This window comes from Mixophyes fleayi, chromosome 5 (genome assembly GCF_038048845.1).
Source record: "Mixophyes fleayi isolate aMixFle1 chromosome 5, aMixFle1.hap1, whole genome shotgun sequence".
Lineage (NCBI taxonomy): Eukaryota > Metazoa > Chordata > Amphibia > Anura > Limnodynastidae > Mixophyes > Mixophyes fleayi.
The window spans coordinates 194857901-194881461 of record NC_134406.1 but is presented as its reverse complement, the minus strand read 5'-3'; the positions used below and the strand labels follow the sequence as shown (position 1 = coordinate 194881461).

Genomic DNA, 23561 nt, shown 5'->3' with positions numbered 1-23561 from the left:
TTTCAGAGTTTTCTGTTTACATTACCTGTACAAATATCCCAGAATTTAAGCATGTCATGCCTTTAATACCCTGCACAAAACAAAAGATGACCAAGCAGAGGTGTCAGGTGATCTTTATCAAATTATTTAACAGGCAAGTCACTAAAATATTGCCCAGTGTTCTCTGAGAACTGCTATGGAAAAATGATTTTTTTTGTCTTAATAACGATGGTGCAATATGAACAGGCATCACATCTATAAAAGTCATCACCAATATTGAGAGCTTGGGAGGCAAGTACATCATTTTGGGTTGTTTTTTTTTTACATAGCTGCCCCACATCCATGCAAGATATGCGTTTTGGGTCAACATCTCTTTTAAAGTGGTTCCCTGCTGTTGCTTTAAATAGGTAATATACCTATAGAACGAAAGCGGAATGTACACAGGAAAACATACTTCTGAAAGGCAGTTCTTTCAAAAATATATATATATAGACACAGGAACAAGTTCTCCAAATAGTCTCTAACCTGTTACTGATCTTCACTTAGCCTCCAGTGTTCATTTCTTTCATTTACAGTCCACGCTGCCGTTTCCTGCAGGAGAGCTAAATAGATTGATACCACACTAGCCCCTCCCCCCTCTCGCGGCACCCGACCCCCCCACATTTTTTTTTAAAAAAAATTTAAATTATTTTTTTTTCAGCATGTGCCACAGAGGGAAAGGTAGCGGGCAGCTGCTGCGCCCACCTTGGGCTTGCGCCCTGGGCGACGGCACCGCCCGCACCACCCTAGTTACGGCTCTAAATTTCATGTACCCATTTTTTTTCCAGATAGGGCCCCCAGCATTTCAGGATCCAGACAAGCGGAAAACTGAGCAAGAGACACCAGAAACCACAGGTAGGGAAAGCAACAAGAACAGATAAGAGAGAGCAGGACAATCTGCCAACTGTATTTTTCTATATTGGCAGTTCCTTTGGACCATGTTATTAAATAAACACAAATATGTATAGTCATGGCCAAAAGTTTTGAGAATGACACAAGTATTGGTTGTCACAAAGTTTTCTGCTTCAGTGTTTTTAGACCATTTTGTCAGATGTTGCTATGCTATACTGAAGTAAAATTATGAGCATTTCATAAATGTCAAAGGCTTTTATTGACCATTACATTAACTTTATGCAAAGAGTCAATATTTGCAGTGCTGACCAATCTTTTTGAAGACCTCTGCAATTCGCCCTGGCATGCTGTCAATCAACTACTGGGCCACATACTGACTGATGGCCGCCCATTCTTGCCTAATCAATGCTTGGAGTTTGTCAGAATTTGTGGGTTTTTGTTTGGAAATCCACCACTTGAGGACTGACCAAACGTTCTCAATGGGATTAAGGTCTGGGGAGTTTCGTGGCCATGGAACCAAAATGTTGATGTTTTGATCCCCGAGCAACTTAGTTATCACTTTTGCCTTATGGCAAGATGGTCCATTATGCTGGAAAAGGCATTGTTCGTTACCAAACTGTTCTTGGATGGTTGGGAAAATTTGCTCTTGGAGGATGTTTTGGTACCATTTTTTATTCATGGCTTTGTTCTTAGGCAAAATTGTTGGGGAGCCCACTCCCTTGGCTGAGAAGAAACCCTACACATGAATGGTCTCAGGATCCTTTACTGTTGGCATGACACAGGACTGATGGTAGCGTCCACCTTTCCTTCTCCGGACAAGATTTTTCCAGATGCCCCAAACAATCTGATAGTGGATAGTGGACTTTACCCCAGTCCTCAGCAGTCCAATCCCTGTGCTTTTTGCAGAATATCAGTCTGTCCCTGATGTTTTTCCTGGAGAGAAGTGGCTTCTTTGCAGACCTTCTTGACACCAGGCCATCCTCCAAAAGTTTTCGCCTCACTGTTCGTACAGATGCAGTCACACCTGCCTGCTGCCAATACTGAGAAAGCTCTGCACTGGTGGTGCCTCGTTCCCGCATTCTGGAGTATATGCAAATTGCCATAATAAAAACTGAGACAGCAGACTTTGTGAAAAATAATATTTGTGTCATTCTCAAATTTTGGCCATGACTGTATACTGTGATGACTTTTTCTGTTACTGGTTTACTACTGCTAAATTTAGTTGCTCATGTTGTCCTACTTACTATGTATTAGTCAATGTGTACCCATCACTCGTACACAGAGAAGGCAGCCATTATGTGGGTGAACCAATAATCATACCACCCAACTGTCCCGATTTCAGCGGGACAGTCCTGATTTAGGGCTCTGTCCATACCAGGGATATGTTTGTCCCATTGGTGGTAATGTTGGGGGAAGGGTAATATGTAATGGGCAGTCTAGCACTTTACAGGCCTCTGGTGGCATAATCAACTTTTTACTAATCCCGCCTCCTTTTGTGTTTGCCCTGCCTACAATTTATATGGTCCCACCCACATGAGGCCACTTCTAGAAATTTTTCCAGGGCCACTTTACGTTCGCAATCCGCCCCTGCTTGTCTCAAAAAAATCTCCCAACTAGATCCAATAATTTTATACAAAATTTGCGCAGCTCATCCTTATTTATTAATAGCTCATATGCCAGTAACAAAAGTTTTTATGGGCTGCACCCACTCTATTTCATAAAGTGAAATTTCCTCCCTCGTTCAAGACTTTCCCCTAGCCTTTAAACCTTCATTTGTTCCCTGAAAATACATCTCTTTATCCTCAACAGTAACTACAATTTTTCTTAAAAAAGTAACAAAATAAAATATTTAGGGGTTAACATCACCTGCACACGAGACACTCTGTAAAAAGAGAACTTCCCTCCTATTATAAGGTCCAACAAGCTAGACCTGTTCAGGTGGCAAAAGCTGTTTAGATCTTGGTTAGGAAGATTTGTGTCCCTTAAAATTAATATACTGCCTAGGCTTCTCTACCTCTTCCAGATACTACCAATTCAAATTCCCAAGCCTACTCAATTATGAGTTTTTTCCGTGTCGTTCTTCATTTCTCACATTGGTCCTCTAGGAGCATTCGAATGGTGTCTGATGTCCTGGATAAGAACAATTGGGGATAATGAAAGATAAATTTGTGCTCCAGTTGGCAAGTCCCTTTCAATACCTACAAGTTAGGCATCATGTCTCTGCCCTCCCAAAGACTCACATTGCCTTCCGTAAAAGTCCTGCTGTTACCAAAGCGCCCTCTTTAAAGGTATGATATCATCACTCTATAATACACTGATAAATTCAAAGCTGTCTGCTACCCCAAAACACAAAATTAATTGTGAGACCAATCTGGTCAGACCACTCGATGAGGACACATGGTCTACAATCGGGGAAACGGTGTCAAAGTCTCAACTCGCATTAAGAAAACTTCTTACAAAATTTACTCTAGATGGTATTTAGTTCCTACTAGACTTCAGAGGCTATTTTGAACCACTTCCCCATTATGTTGGAGAGAATTTGGTTAACTGGGTTCCATCTACCACATTTGGTGGACTAGCCCTAAGATCGCCAAATATTGAGATAACATAACCACCTATTTATCCAAAATAACACCAATCATAAAAGAATCTTGGTCCTTTCTTCAAGGTTTACCAATAGAGGCAATAGAGACAAACCCTCACATCAGGGGCAGGCTGGTTTGGGGGACTAAAATTTACCAGCCTCATATGCTTTGGGCACACAAATTCTTAATGCAGCTAGGTGCCTGATAGCACATCATTGGAACAAACTAGAACCCTATTTCATGAAAAATAAAATATGGCACCTTGCTATCATTTAGAAAATTGAGCAAAAACAGTCATAAATTCACTCAAATTTGGAACATATGATATTACTACAACTCCCCCAGAAGATCAGATCTCCTTTGGTAATAACTACCTGCTAAATGCAATTATACTCTAACACAATTTGTTGGACTGAATTGTTTTTCGGTTCTAAGATCACTTACGAATTTGTTCTTTCTTTGTATGATCTAATGACTGTTATTTTGTGTATTGGTGTATTTGTAGTGTGAAAATGAAAATAGAGTCTTTAAACGAAAAAAAATACATCCCTTTATGCAAGCATATTTCATTTCAGGACTACCTTCTTACCTCTCTAGGCTATTCTACTAGTTTACCACCCCTCCACACAGTTCACACAAAATTTACATTTATACTCTGTCAGGTGCCGTCCCCGCTTGCTTCCTCCTGTGCAGGGACGGCCGCCTGATAATCTCGGCCGGGGGTGCTTGGATGCTAAGCAACAGGCGCGGCGTCCCCGGCCGTCATCTGCTCGCCGGTCTATCACGCTCTGACGCGTCCCATTGCTAGGCAACGGGACGCTTCCTGTCAGCGGTCTGCCGCCAGTCATCTGTGTCTGGCCCCTATTTAAAGCTCACTCTGGCGCCATTAGGGCGCCAGAGTATCAGTGTCCCTCAGTGTTCCTGCCTCTAGCTTGTGTGCCTCTGTTGACTGTTCCTCCCTATTGTGACCCGGCTACCTTGACTCTTCTCCTGCTACTACCTCTCCGTTGTGACCCGGCTTGCTGACTGTTACCACGATTGGCCTGTCTGACTTCTCTCTGGATTATCCTTTGGCTCCGTCTGCTCTGATTGGCTCTGACCAGGACCGTTTGACTCCTCTACTACTGCACCGGCAACTCTTCAGTGGGACCGCGACCTGCGTGCCCTCCGCAGAGAAGCCCAAACCCACTTGCAGGGGTCCCTGGTGAATACCAGGGGCACGTTAGACTCCTCACCCGCTGGTTCAGTGGCGTCAATACCGGTTAGTAGTTTCCGTATCTTCATACTCCAGCTGAGCCTGACAGTCTCTTTCTATACTCAAACTACTGCCCCCAAACTCCACATTGCTTTATGACTGGATCATGCAGATGCATTAAGAGCTTTTTCCCATAGCAGTCTGGCTGAACCAGTATGCAATCTGCGACATTTAATCTCTATGTATCAAACTACTATTTTCCTTTAGACTGTAAGCTTATGAGCAGGGCCCTCTTTATTTTTCTTAAAATATCTCCCAACTAGATCCAATCACTAAGGACTATTTATGGTTTGTACTCACTCTGTGAAATTTCCCCCCTCGTACAAGACTGTCCTCTAGCCAACAAACCTTAAAGTGATCATAAAGTCACATTAAGAGCTTTTTCCCATTGTAATCTGGCTGACCCTAAATGCAATCTATGGCATATAACCTCATGAATCAAAGTAATATTTACTTGCAGATTGTAAGCTTGTTTCCAGGATTCTCTTTCTCCTTTACCCAATCTTGTTTATTACTGTGTTTTACTCAATTGTAAAACTCTGCTGGTTCTATATAAATGTTAATAATAATATTTTTTGTTTCAGCTGTCATTAACTGGACTTAAAGTATTTTTTACTAATCATAAGTTAGAAAATTGCCTGTGTCCCATTACATCACAATAAATAAATGACCTTCATTAAATTTAAGGGTAAGAGCCAAGACTAAAACTGGTCACATTCAAATCTGTGTAAAATGAGGAAAAAATATGTAAAATAATATAAAATAATATTATAAAATAATGTAAAATATGGATAGAGAAATTATAAAAGATGTAGTTGTTTGGTAGCCTAGTTCTAGGCTCAACAGTCATTAGGGATCAGCCAATGACAGTAAACACAATGATTACAACCACTGGTTAATTGCATTTTACTCTAGAAAGTATTAAAATCAGTTAATGGTGGTCTGTGGATGTCCATACAATTTGGTCTAACTTGACCAAACTAGCTAGAAAAAATGCCATGTGTCTGAGTAATTTTAGAGTCAATCAGTAAAAGCTGGTATTCAGTGGCAGAACTAGGGAATGGAGGGCTTAGGTGCAAAAATATAATTTGGGCCTTCACTCCTCACCCTCGCAAAATGTAGAAATCAAATATCAACTTTCCTTGGTCCAAAGAGCAGCATACTTTAATAACGGCATAATGTGTGCAGTGGGGCAGCAGCAGCTGCAATGATCTACAGGACCCCACAGCTGCCAATCATAGAAATCTATTTGAAAGCCATGCCAGTGACATCATAAGAGGGGGGTGTATAAGTATTGAATTTAAAAAGAATGCAGGGCCCCAAGGCTCCGCACCTGCTGATAAGTACATGTCTGGCCTGGTAGTTTTATCAGGGGGTGCACTCACTATTATTATGATAGTTCCAACTATGCTGCTATACACACTAATGCGATATAATTAATAATTAATAATTAAAAAGATCTAACATTGCAAAATTTGGTAGAATTTCCTCTTAGAAAACATCTACATGCATTGGGGTATAAAGGTTTAATATCATATGTATATTCAAATCTGATGTCTGAATTTACGAGTGTAGATCTTGATGTTTTGAGAGGTAAATGGGAAATAGATGTTGTAAATGGGAAATAGACATAGGTAAAAGGGAAATAGACATAGGTTCCCTGACAGATAAGGATTGGGAGATTGTTTTGGATAGTCCAAGATATTTCACTGCGTCTCTATGATTTCAACAAATACAAATGTTTATTATACATAGGGCCTATTTGGCTCCTATAATATTTAATTTGTTCTAAATATTATATTTATAGGTTTTGAAAGTATAGTTTGAAACACGTCTTTTATTTTTCTTTACCTTATTGTATTATATTTGCGATACATGATTTTTCTTAGGTTATATCTATGTTTGCTTTGAAAATCTCGATATTTTTCTTTTTCCTTTAATTTTAAAATTAATAAAAATTATTTAAATAAAAAATGAAAAGAGCTAACATTTTATGACACTTGCTGACTACAACTGCAGTGTAAAAAGTCTTCATTACTCCATTATGCTATGTGGGAATAGATTTGTATTGACAAGTCCAATTGTTTGTTCTGTTGTGAAGCGGAGTAGTTTTATAATAAGTGCTTTATTTTTCTATAACAACATGTCTGATTGGTAACGTTTTTGTAGGTAATGAGTATGAGATACCACACATAAGAAGACATACAAAGGAGAGCGAAAGAATAAAACTTTCTTAAGAAATTAACATTTGTCAAGTTATGTTATTACATATATAAACACTGGTCTACAATAATTGTACCTTATTGCTTCAATAAAATATTACATTAAATAAGTAAAACAATTAAATATGTATAAAAACTCTGTAGAAGCTCATATATCTTGACAGAATTTAGGATTTTGCCAGCAGTCACTAGTGATCCTCCTTCCCCCTCTCTTCATTATATTGGAATAAAAGTGAGCACATACTTTGAGGATGATTCTTACGTTTTAAAATGCAAACATGTCACTTGAGCCAACAAAACACTGGACAAATCCAGTTGTAGGGTGTGGATCAAGAAGAGAGAAATTAAGTGATATATTCTGATTGTAGTAATTTTTACAAGGAAAACTTATGTAGTCATGACTGTGTGAGCCAACAAGACTATAACTTTGGCACAACTACTAAAGAGTTCAATCAAACTATTAAATGGGTTCAACTACAGTAACAAGCATTGCATGTTTTATTTATTTTTGTAAGTATCAAATGGAACAGTGTGGGTTCAATCAGAAATCAGAAATTTTCTAGATGTCTAAAAGACACATGCACCATATAAAGTATAATCAATTAAATGCAATAAACATGGAAAATTACATAGCAGCTAGCTTTATGTTTGTACTCCTAACTGACAACCTTCTTAGAACACAGATTTTTGACATTTTATAATTAGATCACTCTAGATGTGAATGAGAGGCTTCTATAAAGAAAATTCAAGTACTTTTGTGCCATTAGCATAGTTTCTGGTGAGATCATCAACTGTGTCGTTTGGACCCGTATGCCTTCTCCCTTTTATACAGTAAGGTGACACAGTGGCACAATTCATTGCATTGATGCCGCTCTTGCCCTTGGGTTAGATTCTGCTTCCTGTATTGTTTGAATGGTCTCCCTGTGCTCATGTGGGTGTGTGCCAGATGCACCATCCAAAGATGTATTGGTAGGTTAATTGGCATCTGACCAAACTGGCACTTGCGCGAGTATGTTTCCTGTGGTAGAAAAATTTAATTGTAAGCTCCCCTGGACTGAATAAAGTTCTGAGATTGCACAGTGTTGCAGAAATTGTTGTACACACTATAAAGAATACAGTTGTATGGAAAAGTTTTGTCATCCAGGGCCGGCGGCACCATTAGGCAGCTTTAGGGCAGCAGACACTGGGGGGGATGGCACTGTGACCGAGTACCCACACTAACAATGTCTCTGAATGAGACACTGTTAGTTAGATGGCCAGGGTGGTGCGCCCACTATTTCCCCATGCTGTTATCACTACCTGTAAAGAAAGGTGGGAACACCACCTTTCTGTATCCCTCCAGCACCAGGCACCCGGCAGTGTTGTGACGTCACGTCAAGAAGTAAGAAGCAAGAAGTGGAGAAGATGAGGAAAGGTATGGTAATTGAGTAATACGAAAAAAAAATGAGGGAGGAAGGGCTAGAGAAAATGTGGAGAGATGGAGCTGGAGAAAATGTGGAGAGAGGGGGATGGAGAAAATGGGGGGAGGGGATGGGGAAAGTTATGTTCAAAAATCCCAAATTACATACTATTAATTTAAAGGAACTTAAGGTTTGAGCAACCATTTATATTATTAGTATTTGCACACTTTATGGCTCTTTCCCATTGCTATCTATTAATAAAATGAATTTAAATTTGCAGCATACATTAACACATAAACAAAGGAAAGGAAAGCATACATACAGCATTAAGCTATTTCATTATTAAAATTTAGTGGGCAAGCGGGCATGTGAGAAAAAAGCTGTTTAGCAGGGGTGCATATTTGGAAAAAATGTGGTGGGCGGGGGGGGGAAGGGGGCATGTGGGGAAAAAAGCAGGCTAGGATGCCTAGGGCAGGAGTGCATGTGAAAGAAAACCTAATGGGCAGGGGGCTCGGGGCATGTGAGGAAAGCTGGTGCAATGGAGGTGGCATGTGTGACAAGAGCTAATGGCTACAGGTGCATGTGTGAGAAAAGCTGGTGGGCAGTGGGGGACATGTCAGTGTGTAACAGGGGAGTGATATTTTTTATTTTGTTCTGAAATCTAACATTTGGAGCCTGCCCTTTTAATACCCTACATTTGCTCCTGGGCGGCAGTGAAGCCAGGACACCATTCTGCGTCAGACATCAGTATATCTAAACATCAGTGCACATGCACAGCAGCCTTACCAGCCAGCCAGGAGGAGGTAAGAGTTACTGTTTTTATTTTACAAATGTCAAGTGTGTGAGGGGCTAGGAAGTGGGAATTGGTGGGGTAAGCGGAGACAGGCTGAAGCTTTGCCTAGGGCACTGAAAAACCTTGCACCGAACCTGTTGGCACCCCGGGCTAAATTGTATGTTTCAATAAATTTCTTAGTGAATATAAACATCTTCACATTATACAAAGTTAAACAAATAGCTTTCTGTAATAATCAATACAAAATTGTTATTTATTTGCTTATTTTAGAATTCAATAAAAATTGACTATGTCATGTCCAAGTTTTTATGACTTCCACCTGCTTTGTAAAAGTAAATCATCTTCATCTTCAAATCCTTACATCATCGTTAAGACGGTTAAAATGACACAGACAGCCTATTTAAATTATCAGGAAGACGTTGAGTTTTGGCAAGTTGCAGGGTACCACAGCCTTTAAATGAAGAAACGGATGTGAAACTTACACTGAATTGAGGTGGTGAAAGTCATCAATTTTCCAATGATGTAGAGTTGGATGCAATTTACACTTATAATGTAAGTGTAAATTGAGCCTCTTACTTTACCTGGTATTCCAAAACACATGTATATTTAATATGTGCAACTTGAAAATAGTACACAAAATGTGTATCATCCTCATCACAACGCATCATACAGTAAGGGGAAAGCAGCGACAACAGATAGGACTCCTAGAAGAGTATCTGCAGCTATTTGCCCCTCAGCGTAGTGCACACCCTTACTACAATATGCCTATATCTGCCGGCCCACTACATACCCGTACTGCCTCTCTAAGCGTAGAGTTACAAAGGAAATATACACCTTGCTGAGACACAGATCTCATGACGCTTGCTAGTCCTTTCGGTAATATGGGGATTTCCTATGAAACTGAAAGTGTGGGACATCCACATATTATAAATAGCCCTAGTGGTATAATTATCTCATAATGCTCCACTGTTGTGAGAGGATTCATCTATTCCAGCTGTAATTTAATTTCAAAAACTTTTTTCATTTATTTCAATTGTGCTTGGGAGAAAAAAAAATGTGTTTTCTTTGTCAGGGTCTGTAAAAATAAGATAGCAAACTTACAGTAAGGTCACTTCTAATGGCAAAGTTCTCCGGTTTGACATCACAAAGGTGGAGCCGATGAGAGAACTTGTTGTCAAACTGATGGACCATATCTAAGAAACTGATGGCGATATCAAGGAGAGCGTTCATCTTTTCCTCACCTGTTTTGCACTGTCCAACAACCTCCTCTAAGGAGAAGAGATTTTGTTTCCAAGAGTGTCCAGCACTCAGAAACTCTACTGCATAGAAGTGTCCACAGGTTCCAATTACATGTAGGACATGTCTGCTGAAGTCTTGCAGCAAATTAAAGAGCAGATATTCTTCTTGTTGAAATAAAGACCACATACTGGCAAGCTCCACTTTCCAGTTCTGATGATTTTTCCTTTCAATCCAAATGGGTACTAAGGTGTTATTTGGTAAGTCCAAACCTAGCACATTTTTAATTTCCACAGCTACCATCACAAGAAGTTCTGTATCTGTAAGAGTTTTAGGATCTGACTCATCCAACAAGATCGGTGCTTGGAATTTGGAAAAGACATCATTCTTTGACTTCAGGATTATTGAACTGCCGTGCCAGTCAGCTTGTATAACTTTTTTCCCCCGATGGTAGTAAAGACAATGCTTATAAATCAATTTGTGAGTAACACACAGATCTTCACATAGGTCTCCTGTCACAGCTCCATCGGTGTAATCATAACACTGAAGATGGAAAATAAGATATGTTATAATTTAGGTAGCATATATACAGCATACTTTCTATTATTGTATTAAAAAGATACAACTTTATTGTAAGAATTCAGGGTCACTCATAGTTACTGGATGGACTAGGTCACCGATAACAAGCCCCTTTAAAAGAAGGTCTGTTATGATGAAGTACTTTTTGGTGTATCGTGGGATGATATAAATACATTGATGAAAAGCAGAAGGAGGCCAGAGAGATAAAGCAATACAATATGGGAAGAATAAAAAAATATATTTTCTTCTCCACATGTGCATGGTTGTGGTGGAGGTGAATTCAGATCCATCAAAGTTTAAAGGTATATATTTTAGTAAATCAGTTTTACTGAGCATTTAGCTTGTTTTAATTAGTTAGAATTGTATTGATTCCTTCCATTGGCATAACTGCAGGAGTAGCAACCATTCCTCATGGACACTGACTTCTGGGCCGCTGGTAGCTGCCACCAATGCTGCTTCCTTCTGCAGTATCCATGGTCAGCAGGAAACTTAATGAGCTCCCAACACTGTATGTGCAACCAGCATTCTAATGTCCTCTTCCCCTCTGAGCAGGAAGTAAGGTGCAGAGCAGAACAGCAGAGGAAGAGGAGGTGGCTGACCATTAAGGTGAGGGGAGGGAAGAGGAGGGCATATGAGCCCCCCCTAATAACCTTGAGTCTACATCAAATATCTGCTATGGGGCCCCAAAAGTTTATATAATATAGAATCCTTATATTTAGATTGCATGCTTCTAAAATCCAAAGTGAGAGATTAATTGGTAGTACATTAATCATTTATTTAAGTCCACGGTGGAAACATTTCAGAAAAATGGTTGTGCCACCATAGGTAACTTAAATTGTTTAATTAATTAATAATTAACTATTATTTAAGATTTAAAAAAATGTAATTTCATTGAGTACATAAAATATGTAATCATCTGTAAATGTAAATAAAACTTAGTTTAATCATCTAGAATTATGTTCATTGTGATTATTTTATCTAATGAAGAAATATACCATAATTTTACCGGTTTAGAGACAAATAGCTTCCTTTGCATTCTATTTTTAAAAAGAAACATGAATTCTAATAAGAGCTGTTACTGTGAGGAGATTACGCCACTGCACTTGTAATGAGGAGTGTCAACAACACAAGTAGTCTCTTTGCTGGTTGTTTCCAGCAGTGAATTGTTTATCAGAAGGAAATTGTTTTGTTTGTTTTAGAAATATTCTGATTATTTGTGTATGCTGTATTTTATTTGGATATAATGTTTCATGTACATTGCATGTTACAGTCTTCAGGGTGGCTGGTTTGGCAGTCTTTAAGATTCAATATAAATGGATTTGTAAAAATACAGATTGACTTGCTAGTTCCAGGGAAGGAAGATGGAATGAACAGACTAGATCTAGACATCACTGTAAAGCGAGGCACAAACTACAGAAAATTTCTCCCGATGTGATATCTTTAACAATTTTACTGACTAAATGTCCTGATCTGCATGGGGATTCATGCTTACACACTTACGTGATTTTAGATAAAGTGATAAAAATGTTAGACTTCTACAGGCACAAAAAAAAGCAATGCAGCCCTTCCTTTCAAAGTTGTGTCACCTCCTATCTCCACTAAACAGATAACAAGAATTAGGAAAAGGATGATAGGCACCTACTTGAGTAAAAGCACAAAGAAAAAATATCAAATTTCAATATATATATAATATACAAATGTCTATATAAAAAAGTCTATCTCTGTTTCAAATCTAGGACAGAGGAGGGACATAAACTGATTTTGTAGATGGTTCGATCCAAGCGTTACTCACAGTACCGAGGATCCTTCCAGGGATAAAGACAAACCATCCACTTTCTTGCAAAGGTTGTGTGTAATACACTCGTGCTGACACTTTTATCCGTGTGTGTTCTCACCGTAGGTGTTTAACAGGATATGGGCCACCCAACATATGGAGAGGAAAAGAGATACACACACATAGTGTAATACTTACTGCTGATATAATTAAAAATCAATGGATATTTATTCCACTCACATTAAAAACATATTAAAAAAAAGTGTAAAAATTAACACTTCCTTGGCAATTCCATACATAGACATACAGATATCCGTACCAGATATATAAAGATATAAGACATCCACAATACACACAGCGCCTGTCCGCAATAAGAGCTGCTGGATCTGGAGCTTGAGGAATATTCTGTAAAGCTTATGAAAAATAATAATAATATATCTTCCCCATCAAAGCACCAACGCATTTCAACTCATAAACGAGGCCTTGAGAAAGACTCGTTTATGCTTTTTAATTATATCAACAGTATCACACTATGTGTGTTTCTCTTTTTCTCTCCAGATGTTGGGTATCTTGTTAAACACCAGTGGTGAGAACCCACACAGATAAAAGTGTCAGCACAAGTGTATTACACACAACATTTGGTTTTAGTGGATAGCGGATGGTGAATGGTTTGTCTTTATCCCTGGAAGGATCTTCTTACCGATTTGGACTGGAGAGAATATGTACAATCCACGGTACTGTGAGTAACGTTTGGATCAAATCATCTACAAATCAGTCTATGTCCCTCTTCTGTTCTGGATTTGAAACAGAGATAGACTTTTATATATAGACATTTGTATATTGATATTGAAATTTGATATTTTTCTTTGTGCTTTTATTCAAGTAGGCGCCTATCATCCTTTTCCTATTTCTTGTTATTTACTTACGTGATTTTGCACGCTTTATCTTCACATCTGTGCTCTTCATCTGTCATAACCATCTGCTGAAAAGATTGACTCCATATACTCTAGGTCTGCCTACATTGCTGATCATGAGTACATATACACTTTAGAATTTGTCCAACATCATTCCGTCATTTATAAAGATTTTTAGTCCAGTTATAAAATCAAACAAAACAATTCAATGTGCTTTGGTATGATAAAATATGATTGTGGGAGCGTACACACTAAAGCAATATCAGACTTAACAGTGGTTTATCGTGTGATTGGCACAATAATCAGGTGAAAAACCTGTAATGTGGACCTAGTTTAAGATTGTATTATACTCTGTATACCTTGTTGTTATTGTTTTGGAGTCTGAAGAAAAGGGATCTCTGTGTCATCAAGACACTATGTTAGAGGTGATAAAGAAGACCCAGGAGTTTCAACAAACAGCCCATTGGAAATCAAACTGTCCATACTTTTATTGAGATTGCAGGTCTGTCTGTAAATGCATGGTGGAAACAGGGATAATATGACTTCAAAGTCCATCCTACTTCCTTTTTAGGACCCCCCTACATAAAATTACAGTTTTCCATTTTATCCTAAAATATTGCCTAATTTAACCTTATTTAAGTCTTAAATAAATGAGATTGTTTATGACAGTATATCAGGCAGGGGCTGGCTGGCAGACTTTAGCCCGGGGGGCAAGCACACAAAACTGGCCCTTTAGCGCGGCCCATCCTTAAAGGGTGGTTTTCGGTACAATATATATTTATCAATATAAAAAGAGGCTATTTTAGTGTTGCTTAACCCAGTGATACTTTATTATAAATGATAAATCTTAAATAATGAAAACAAATAATGCAACAAAATACAGAGCTTACTTTATATTGCATTTCATTTTATATGTTCCTTCTTCCTACAACACTTTATTTATTTTTTTACACATACCTGGCTGATTATAATGGGTATAAATCATATACCAATATATTATATAATAATGTTCTATTACAGTACTGAACATAGGGGCTGATTTATCAAAATGCAAAAAGCCCTTTTGCTTTAAAAACTTGGGGTTATATTGACTAAACTGCAGGTTTGAAAAAGTGGAGATGTTGCCTTTAGTAACCAATCAGATTCTAGCTGTCATTTTGTAGAATGTACTAAATAAATGATCTAGTATCTGATTGGTTGCTATAGACGACATCTCCACTTTTTCAAATCCACAGTTTAGCAAATACACCCACTGATGTTTTTGTCAGCAAAAGGGCTTGTTTTTTGCTTAGCACTATATACTAATAGGGTTATTATTTGTTTTATGGTTACCCTAAAACAAATAATATGAGGGGGGTGCTACTAGGAGGAGGAGCAGAGCACTAGGTGTCAATCTGACACCCTAGCCCAGAGCTGGATTAAGGCCCCCCAGCCTAGAGCACTTTAGCCAGGAGAGGCCCTTTATGATGTAACATGGTTATAATTTTAGACAAATACACAGGCAATACTGTGTACACTACTGTTAGGTGCACGCAGCTCTGCGTTCACAGGTAGTACAGTGAGAAGCAAGACATACCTCCCAACTGTCCTTCCAGTCAAAGCAAATCCTGACTAATTGAGAGAGTCACCCAGATTCAGGATTGCCCCACCAGATTCAGGACAGTTGGCAGACTGTCCTGCTCTCTCCTACCTTTTCTTGTCACTTTCACCACCTGTGGCTGCTGGTGTCTTTAGATTAGTTGCTGCTTTTCTGAATATTCCAGGATCAAGACAAGAAGGAACTGAACTAAAGAAACCAGCTGCTACAAGTGGTGAAAGTGACCAAGACAGGTAGGAGAGAGCAAGACAGTCTGCCAACTGTCCTGAATCTGGTGGGGCAGTCCTGAATTTGGGTGACTGTCTCACTTAGTCAGGATTTGGTCCGACTGCAAGGACAGTTGGGAGGTATGTCCCGCTTCAAAACGTACTGCTTATGAAGGCAGAGCTGTGTGCTTCTAACAGAAGTGCCTGTGTATTTGTCTAAAATGATAACCATGTTACATAATAGGGGCCCTGCTGTCTTAAATACCCTGGGCCCCCTGAGCCTTAATCCAGCTCTGGTTAGGGGAAGGGTTCCCGGATAGCTGCTCCCAGTTCCCAGACAGGACTCAGACTGCAGAGCAAGCCGAGGAGCTCTAAGTATCACAAGATTTGGTAATCTCGTGAAATAAAGAGCTTCCTTGCTCACTCTACACGAAGTTCCCACCCTTATGGATGTCAGCAGAACCATAAGCATAGATAAGTACAGTGGGCTGGGATTGTCATAATGTGCCTAGGGGGTTGTCCCTACACTGTACCACACAGAAAATGGAAATGAACAGTGTCAAGAAACTTAATAGAAAGTTGGAAATTCACTCACAGTTAGATATCAAACTGTTAATTATAGTAGTATTTACTATGTGTAATAATTTTATCTGTCATTCAAGTTCCTGCGGATGTAAAATGAGAACAATTTTTTAAAGACCTAAAAGCATGATAATGCGGATTTTCAAAAAGGACTACCTCTCCCCTGCCACCTGCACTGACGCAGGTGGTACTTAAGCCTACACATTCTTTTATTCACCATGTTCACGATATCCCTGAAGAAGCTTGATAAGGTGAACGCACAGGATATAGACATCACAATCGCTTTCAAATCATTCTAACATCTATTGAACTACACAGATGCGCCAAGCTGTTAATTACCACGATTTGTAGTGGTGTTTGAAGCTGGCAGGAAAATAACATGCTAAGAAGGGGACTTGAGATAACAGGAGGACCGTGGAAACGGTAAACGGAATCCCCAATACTGAGGTCTGTATCATTCATTGCATGATTCATTAGTGTAACTTTTAAGTTGTGAATATGATGTCCGCACACTAAGATATTTTATTTCAGCACCTGAATAGTGCTCATGTCCTGGACTTATGCTGTGAATAATCTATGAATGAAGATTTCCCAATAGGATACTATTGGGAAACATACCATGAATAAGATACACTAGTTGTTCTATGCTGAGTTTGTAACAGTTTGTTTAAGTTGATACATTTAGGTCCAGCATTGTAAATTTATGCTTTTCATAGTTTATTACAGAGTGTACTTTTTTTTTACCATGGGGCATTACGGTGGTTAGCACTTCTGCCTCACAGCACTGGGGTCATGAGTTCAATTCCCGACCATGGCCTTATCTGTGTGGAGTTTGTATGTTCTCCCCGTGTTTGCGTGGGTTTCTGCTGGGTGCTCTGATTTCCTCCCACACTCCAAAAAAATACTGTAGGTTAATTGGCTGCTATCAAAATTGACCCTAGTCTCTCTCTCTCTGTCTGTCTGTGTGTGTGTATGTTAGGGAATGTAGACTGTAAGCTCCAATGGGGCAGGGACTGAGGTAAATGAGTTCCCTATACAGTGCTGCGGAATCAGTGACGCTATATAAATAAATGGTGATGATGAAGTGTCAAGGGATGTTAATGTAGGTCCAAAGTAGTAGAGCCTACCAAGCTTAATACAAGTCTATTGTACAAAGGCTATCTTGGCAAACTGAAAATTATGGCCTTACCTAGAAATTATATATCATCAAAAACTTCAAAACACACCTCCACCAGCTCCATTACACCATTGGGAATGACTCATCTCTCCTTGGTAAAGAGTTCATATTAATTGGATCACATGTTTCTGAATGCAGTGGATGCAAATTCAAAGTGGCCTGACGCTCACAAGTTGTCTCATCATTTGTGAAAATGATTGCTATTTTGAGAACTATATTCTCTACATATGGGATGCCTGAAAAAATCTGCATTGACAATGCATGTGGAAAGCAAACCATAAGGAAGGAAACGAACAACAATGAGCAGCAAGGTTAACAGTGAGGCAGGTATAAGTAGAGAGACAATCAGGTGCTGGTGATTAATTAGTGCAGCAAGGTAACTCCTAGTAGTAGGAAGAAACAAGCACAATAGCAGCACCTCTGGTAGATAAGAGTTTCTGCCGAAGAAACATTCAATGAACACAATCATAAAGTTCAATATATCGAGAGGCAGGAGCCGCCAAGATGAAGCAGCATGCTAAGGCGATGGTGCAGAGGAAGCAAGCCAGATCCTGACAGTACTCCTCCCCCCTTAGGGCGGATTCCCTATTACCAAAGGTGGTTAAAACAGTTTGAATCAAAGTATACCGTAAGGGGCCTGGCATACAAACCCTCGTCCAAGGGCAGAAAGGCAATGGAGATTATGCAAAAGGAAAGTTGAGGCACCACAGATCCTGCTCTCTTCTTTAGTCTTTTCTTCATTCCTCAGAACGTAAGCCTCAACCGATTGGGTGAAACACATTGATACTTCTGTATCACATTGACAAATGTACAGATGCCCTACAAGATGGCATAGCGGAAGATGTCACATACTGCAGATTACTGCCTCAGCAAAGAATTACGAGTCCGATATGACGGGATGATTAGTCTCAATAAATGGGTTTACCCATTCCAAGGCTTCCCTTCTAAAATGCAATATCAGAATCAGTACCTGTCTCTTTGGGTCATTAACGAGACTAGGCATAGAGGGAAATTGTGAAGCACAAAACCTCAGAAGGGCATTAAGTTGAAAAAGATGCCCCTCAAAGATAGGGGTTGGCTCAGACTGAAGACCCTCGGCAGGGGATGGCTCAGACTGGAAACCCTCGGCAAGGGACAGCTCAGACTGGACACACTTGAAGGACGGCCTGGACTGAACACACTTGGAGGACAGCCCGGAATGGGCACTCTTGGAGGACGGCCCGGACTGGGCACCCTTGGAACTGACAGCACTGGTAGAAGCCTCTGACCAGACCACACTGGGAGAAGTCTCGGACCGAACAGAACTGAGAGATGCGTCGGACTGGACAGCACTGAGAGGAGCCTCGCACCGGACAGCACTGAAATGAGCCTTGGACCAGATAGCACTGAAAGAAGCTTCAGACCGGACAGCACTGAGAGAAAGCTCAGACCGGACAGCACTGAGAGAAGCCTCGGACAGCACTGGGAGAAGCCTCGGATCAGACAGCATCAAGGGGTAACTCGGGGTTGAACTGTAACAAGTGTGACTCTGGCAGAGGCAGGCACCTCAGAACAGGAGGCAGAGGCTGGTACCTCGGAACTGGCAACAGGAGCTGGCACCTCAAAACAGGCGACAGGAGCTGGCAACTCAGGACAGACGACAGAAGCTGGCACCTCTGGACTGGCGGCAGAAACTGGCACCTCTGGAATGGCGGCAGAAATTAGAGTTGGTGGATTGGGCCGCATCCCATGGATCAGAACAGGCTGTAATTTGGAGATGGGAAGTGAAGCAGGGGTAAAAACAGAAGACGGTTCTGTAGGCTGTCGGGGCCTCCGGAAAAGACAGTCTCGTAGGAAGTGTCCAGTACTGGCACAGTAAAGACAAAATTAGTATGTCCTTCTTCGCCGCCGCTCCTCTTAAGTCAAATGGGGGCGTGGACCACCTGCAAACCTGGAGTTTGTTAGACAGTAGTTCATGATTAAATGCAAGTTTGTGGTAGCGCTATTAAAAGGTGTTTGCACAGATTCAGCAACATTAGAATTGGAAGAGACAAAATCTGACAGTCTCTTGAGTGGGTCCGTGACTAAAGCAGAAAATTGAGCCAGCTGAGAGCATAATAAAATTATGTCCATTTGTAGTGTCTGTAGCAGAGTATGTTCAGTCATTTGAAAGGCATACATATTTGCAGGAGAAAACAAATGGAAACAATTGCAGTGAGAGTCCCAGGAAAAAATTTGAAGCAGGATCTTTCACACGGCTCCAAAGCTGTCTATTTGGCTGGTCATACTGTCAGGCTTCAATATAAATCACAGCTATAGACCCCGGGATGTGATGAAGCATAAAGGTGTTTATTGCTCAGAAAATCCAGATAAAGGGTACAAACCCAATATAGCTGAAACTGCACAGGGAATACTGCAGACGCAGATAGAAAGGTAGGTGAAGAGAGATCCGAAGAAGTGGTTTAGCAGCAGAATGTGAAGTCCGAAAGCACAGGAGCAGCAGGAAGAACAAACCATAAGGAAGGCAACAAATAACAAAGACGAGCAAGGTTAACTGGGAGAGGCAGGTATAAGTAGAGACAATCAGGTGCTGGTAAGTAATTAGTGCAGCAAGGTAATTCCTAGTAGTAGGAAGAAACAAGCGCAACAGCAGCACCTCTGGTGGATAAGAGGTAGTATTGATGGAGAAATATTCAATGAACACAATAATAAAGTCCAATATATTGAGAGGCAGAAGCTGACGAGATGAAGCAGCATCCTAAGGTGATGCTGCAGAGGAAGCAAGGCAGATCCTGACAGCATGTTAGCTTGCTTCAGAAGAATTCCAGAGATTTCTGAAAAGTAATGGCATAAAGCACTGACTTCAGCAGTATGAAGCCCAATGGATTAGCTGAAAATTATGTTCAAACATTCAAGATAGCTATCAAGGCCATGAGCCACTAGCAAATTACACTATAATACATCATTGTCTAATTCTTATTTGTTTATCAAAATACTGAACATGCTACTACAGGACAAACTCCAGCAATTAGGCTCCTCAGCAGAAACCTTAGATTTTATTGGGACTTATTGAAACCAGATCAAACATAAAGAAGTCAATAACAAGCAATACAAAAATATGTATCAAAAACTGACTAGAATTTCAATGTTGGTCAAGAAGTGTTAGGACAACATTATCGGGAGGACAAATGGCAACCAGTAAAAATCAATTCAAGGTCTGGCCCCTTAATGTTAACTGTCGGTGTTGTAGAAGGCTTATGGCGTTATCATGTAAATCAAATCCTTAAAGCAGAAGAGAGAAAGGGCACAGGCTCAAACATCAATCCAAATAAAAAAAACCTCTAAGGTTGTTGAATCAATTCAAGAGCCAAATGTTAGTTCAACAACCTCAAGTTGCTTCCACAGAAATGTCTATTCAACAAGACGTAACTCCAGAGACTTTAGTAGCTACACCAGCTACCCAACAACAATGTACACCATCAACTGTACTTGGGAAAGTCCCAGAGTCTACAAAGTAAATATAAGACACAGAGGCCTGTGACCCAGGGTTTCACGGCCATTATCCTGAAAGGCAATAGAGACCTCCTCAAAGATTTAATTTATAGTCTTAATGAATTAATATAATTAAGATATTTGTGTCTAATTATTTAATTGCATACTTATAATATTGTATTTCTTGTCTAAAAAGAAGGAGTGTAGTGGATTACTTTATAGTTTAGCAGAGGTAAATACTAGGAGTGTGTTCTAAAAAATGTATTTATATCATGTGCCCAACTGTCATCTTTTGTTTTATGCACATGAGCCCTGAAGTAAACGGTTCAGTGGCTGTTGTTCCTAACAGAACAAATTGGTCAGCATGTTTAGTCAAAACTACACATAACATACCTCCAAACATTTGACATTTCCAGTTGGGACATGGCCATGCCTTCTCCGGAATTAAGTGATAAGCACTCACAACATTTGTTTTTTTCTCTTAATAAAACAATTGAATTGCCACATGCAACACAAGACGGCTGTAACGGTGCATTCAAATTGCGACTGTGCTGCCAAAATCGGGACAGGTGGGAGGTATGGTTTTGGGGATTTAATAATGTGGAGGGGGAGGGAAAATGTCCTGTGTTTCTTGGATTTGATGAGGGGGGGGTGAATGTATAATGTGGACTAGGGTTTTGACAATGTGGGAGGAGTTTATTTTGTGTTTAGGGGATTTGATAACATATGGGGGTTTACTGTGTTTTGGGTATTTGATGATGGGGTAAATGTTTTACTGTGTTTCAATATTTCACAATGTGGGTGGTGGTGTCTGATATTTAAGATTCATTTGGTTAAAATTGAGGGCTAGGGTGCGGCAGTTTTCCTTATCGCCCCAGGTTGCTAGAATTTTAAGTTACGGCTCTGGTTTTGGGCTTTGATTATGTGGGATTTTTAAATATGTTTAGTTAAGGTGTGTTTGATTTTTTTAATAAACTACAATCAACATATATTATAAAAGATAGTTAAAAAAAATAAACTGGTATAACATGAATGAGATTAACAAGGGCTTACATTGCATGTAGAGGTCACACAATCATGAAGGCAGTGTCACGGTCGTCTGAATTTCTTGATCCGATTCGGGACCCTTGGGACTAGCTGGAGCAGGAGTGAAACAGAACTTAGCAGCCTGGATGAACTTCTTGCTCATGTTCGTGCTGATTGTAGAATATAGCAGGGGAATTAGCAGTCTGGAAATGTAGACAGGAACACTGCACTTGTAATGCAGTCAGGAACACTGCACTTGTAATGCAGTCAGAAACACTGCACTTGTAATGCAGTCAGGAACACTGCACTTGTAATGCAGTCAGGAACACTGCACTTGTAATGCAGTCAGGAACACTGCACTTAGGAGTGCAGACAGGATTACTGCACTTGTAATGCAGTCAGGATTACTGCACTTGTAATGCAGTCAGGAACACTGGAGCCAAGAACTATCCTCTGGAGAGAAGTATGTTGTTCTGGCAATGAACAGATCACAGCAGCAGGTTTAAATAGGATGTCCCAAACAACTATTGGCTGATCAGTTCATGTGATCACAGCTTCTGAATCTGGTTGGTTTGGAATGATCACCTGACTGCATCCAAGATGGCCGCGCCCATGCTGCAGGACAGACAGTATGTGTTTGTTTACAAATGAAGGTGTGGAGAACGGGAATGCTGCAGATGACCAGAAGGGACCCAGGTAGCCGTGATATGACAGCGGCGGATGAGGTAAGTGCGGCTAAGATCCCGATTTGTGACAGTACCCCCTCCCTTACGAGTGGCCACTGGACACTTAGATTGGGGCTTAGTTGGAAACTTGCGGTGAAATTTTTTGATGAGAGATGGAGCGTGAACATCGGAAGCTTTGATCCAGGCCCTCTCTTCTGGACCATAGCCCTTCCAGTCGACTAGATATTGTAAGGTTTTATGTCGAAACCGAGAGTCCAAGATCTCTTTAATTTCATATTCGTCACCATGTTCAGTCTGCACTTCAGGAGAAACCAGTTTGGGTGTATAAAACCGATTTAGCACCAGTGGTTTCAAGAGAGAGATATGGAAGGTGTTGGGTACCCTGAGGTAAGATGGTAGATGTAATTTGTAGGACACTGGATTGATGACTCGGGAGATGTTAAACGGTCCAATAAAGCAAGGAGCGAATTTCATAGATGGAACTCTGAGGCGTAGATTGCGAGTAGACAGCCAGACTCTGTCTCCGGGTTTCAAGCTTGGAATGGCTCGTCGCTTTTTGTCGGCCTGAATTTTGTAGCGTTGGGACGCTTTAAGTAGAGATTCCCGTACCTGGCGCCAGTGGCCTGAAAAATTCTTTAGGAAAACTTCAGAGGCAGGTACTGAGGCTGTAGGAAGTGGAGTAAACAAGGATACCCTGGGGTGTAGGCCATAGACCGTATGAAATGGAGTGGAAGCAGAGGATTCGTGATAATGATTATTATGAGCAAATTCTGCCCAAGGAAGCAGATCTACCCAGTCGTCTTGAGAAGAGGATATGTACAAACGGAGAAATGTTTCTAGGTCTTGATTAACTCTTTCCGTTTGCCCGTTGGATTGGGGATGATAGGCCGAAGAGAAGTTTAGTTTGATCTGTAGTGCTTGGCACAAGGATCTCCAGAATTTCGCCACAAACTGAACTCCTCTATCTGAGACGATTTCTTCAGGACACCCATGCAAACAGAAGATCTCCTTTATAAATTACTGAGCCAGGATAGGTGCTGATGGGAGTCCACGGAGAGGAACAAAATGCGCCATTTTAGAGAATCGGTCAACGATGACCCAGATGGTATTGAAATTATTAGAATTGGGCAAATCGGAAACAAAGTCCATAGAAATATGGGTCCAGGGTTTGGTGGGAATAGGCAGAGG

At 40.3% G+C, this 23561-nt stretch overlaps 1 protein-coding gene across 1 annotated transcript in view; it reads right to left on the bottom strand.

Annotated features, from left to right (window-relative positions):
• Positions 1-23561, bottom strand: part of DIPK1C (divergent protein kinase domain 1C) — a 77372-nt gene that overhangs the window by 34797 nt on the left and 19014 nt on the right. Inside the window, exon 2 of the mRNA XM_075213231.1 lies at positions 10227-10904. Coding sequence (XP_075069332.1) covers positions 10227-10904 — 678 coding nt within the window. The remainder of the gene's footprint in view (positions 1-10226; positions 10905-23561) is intronic.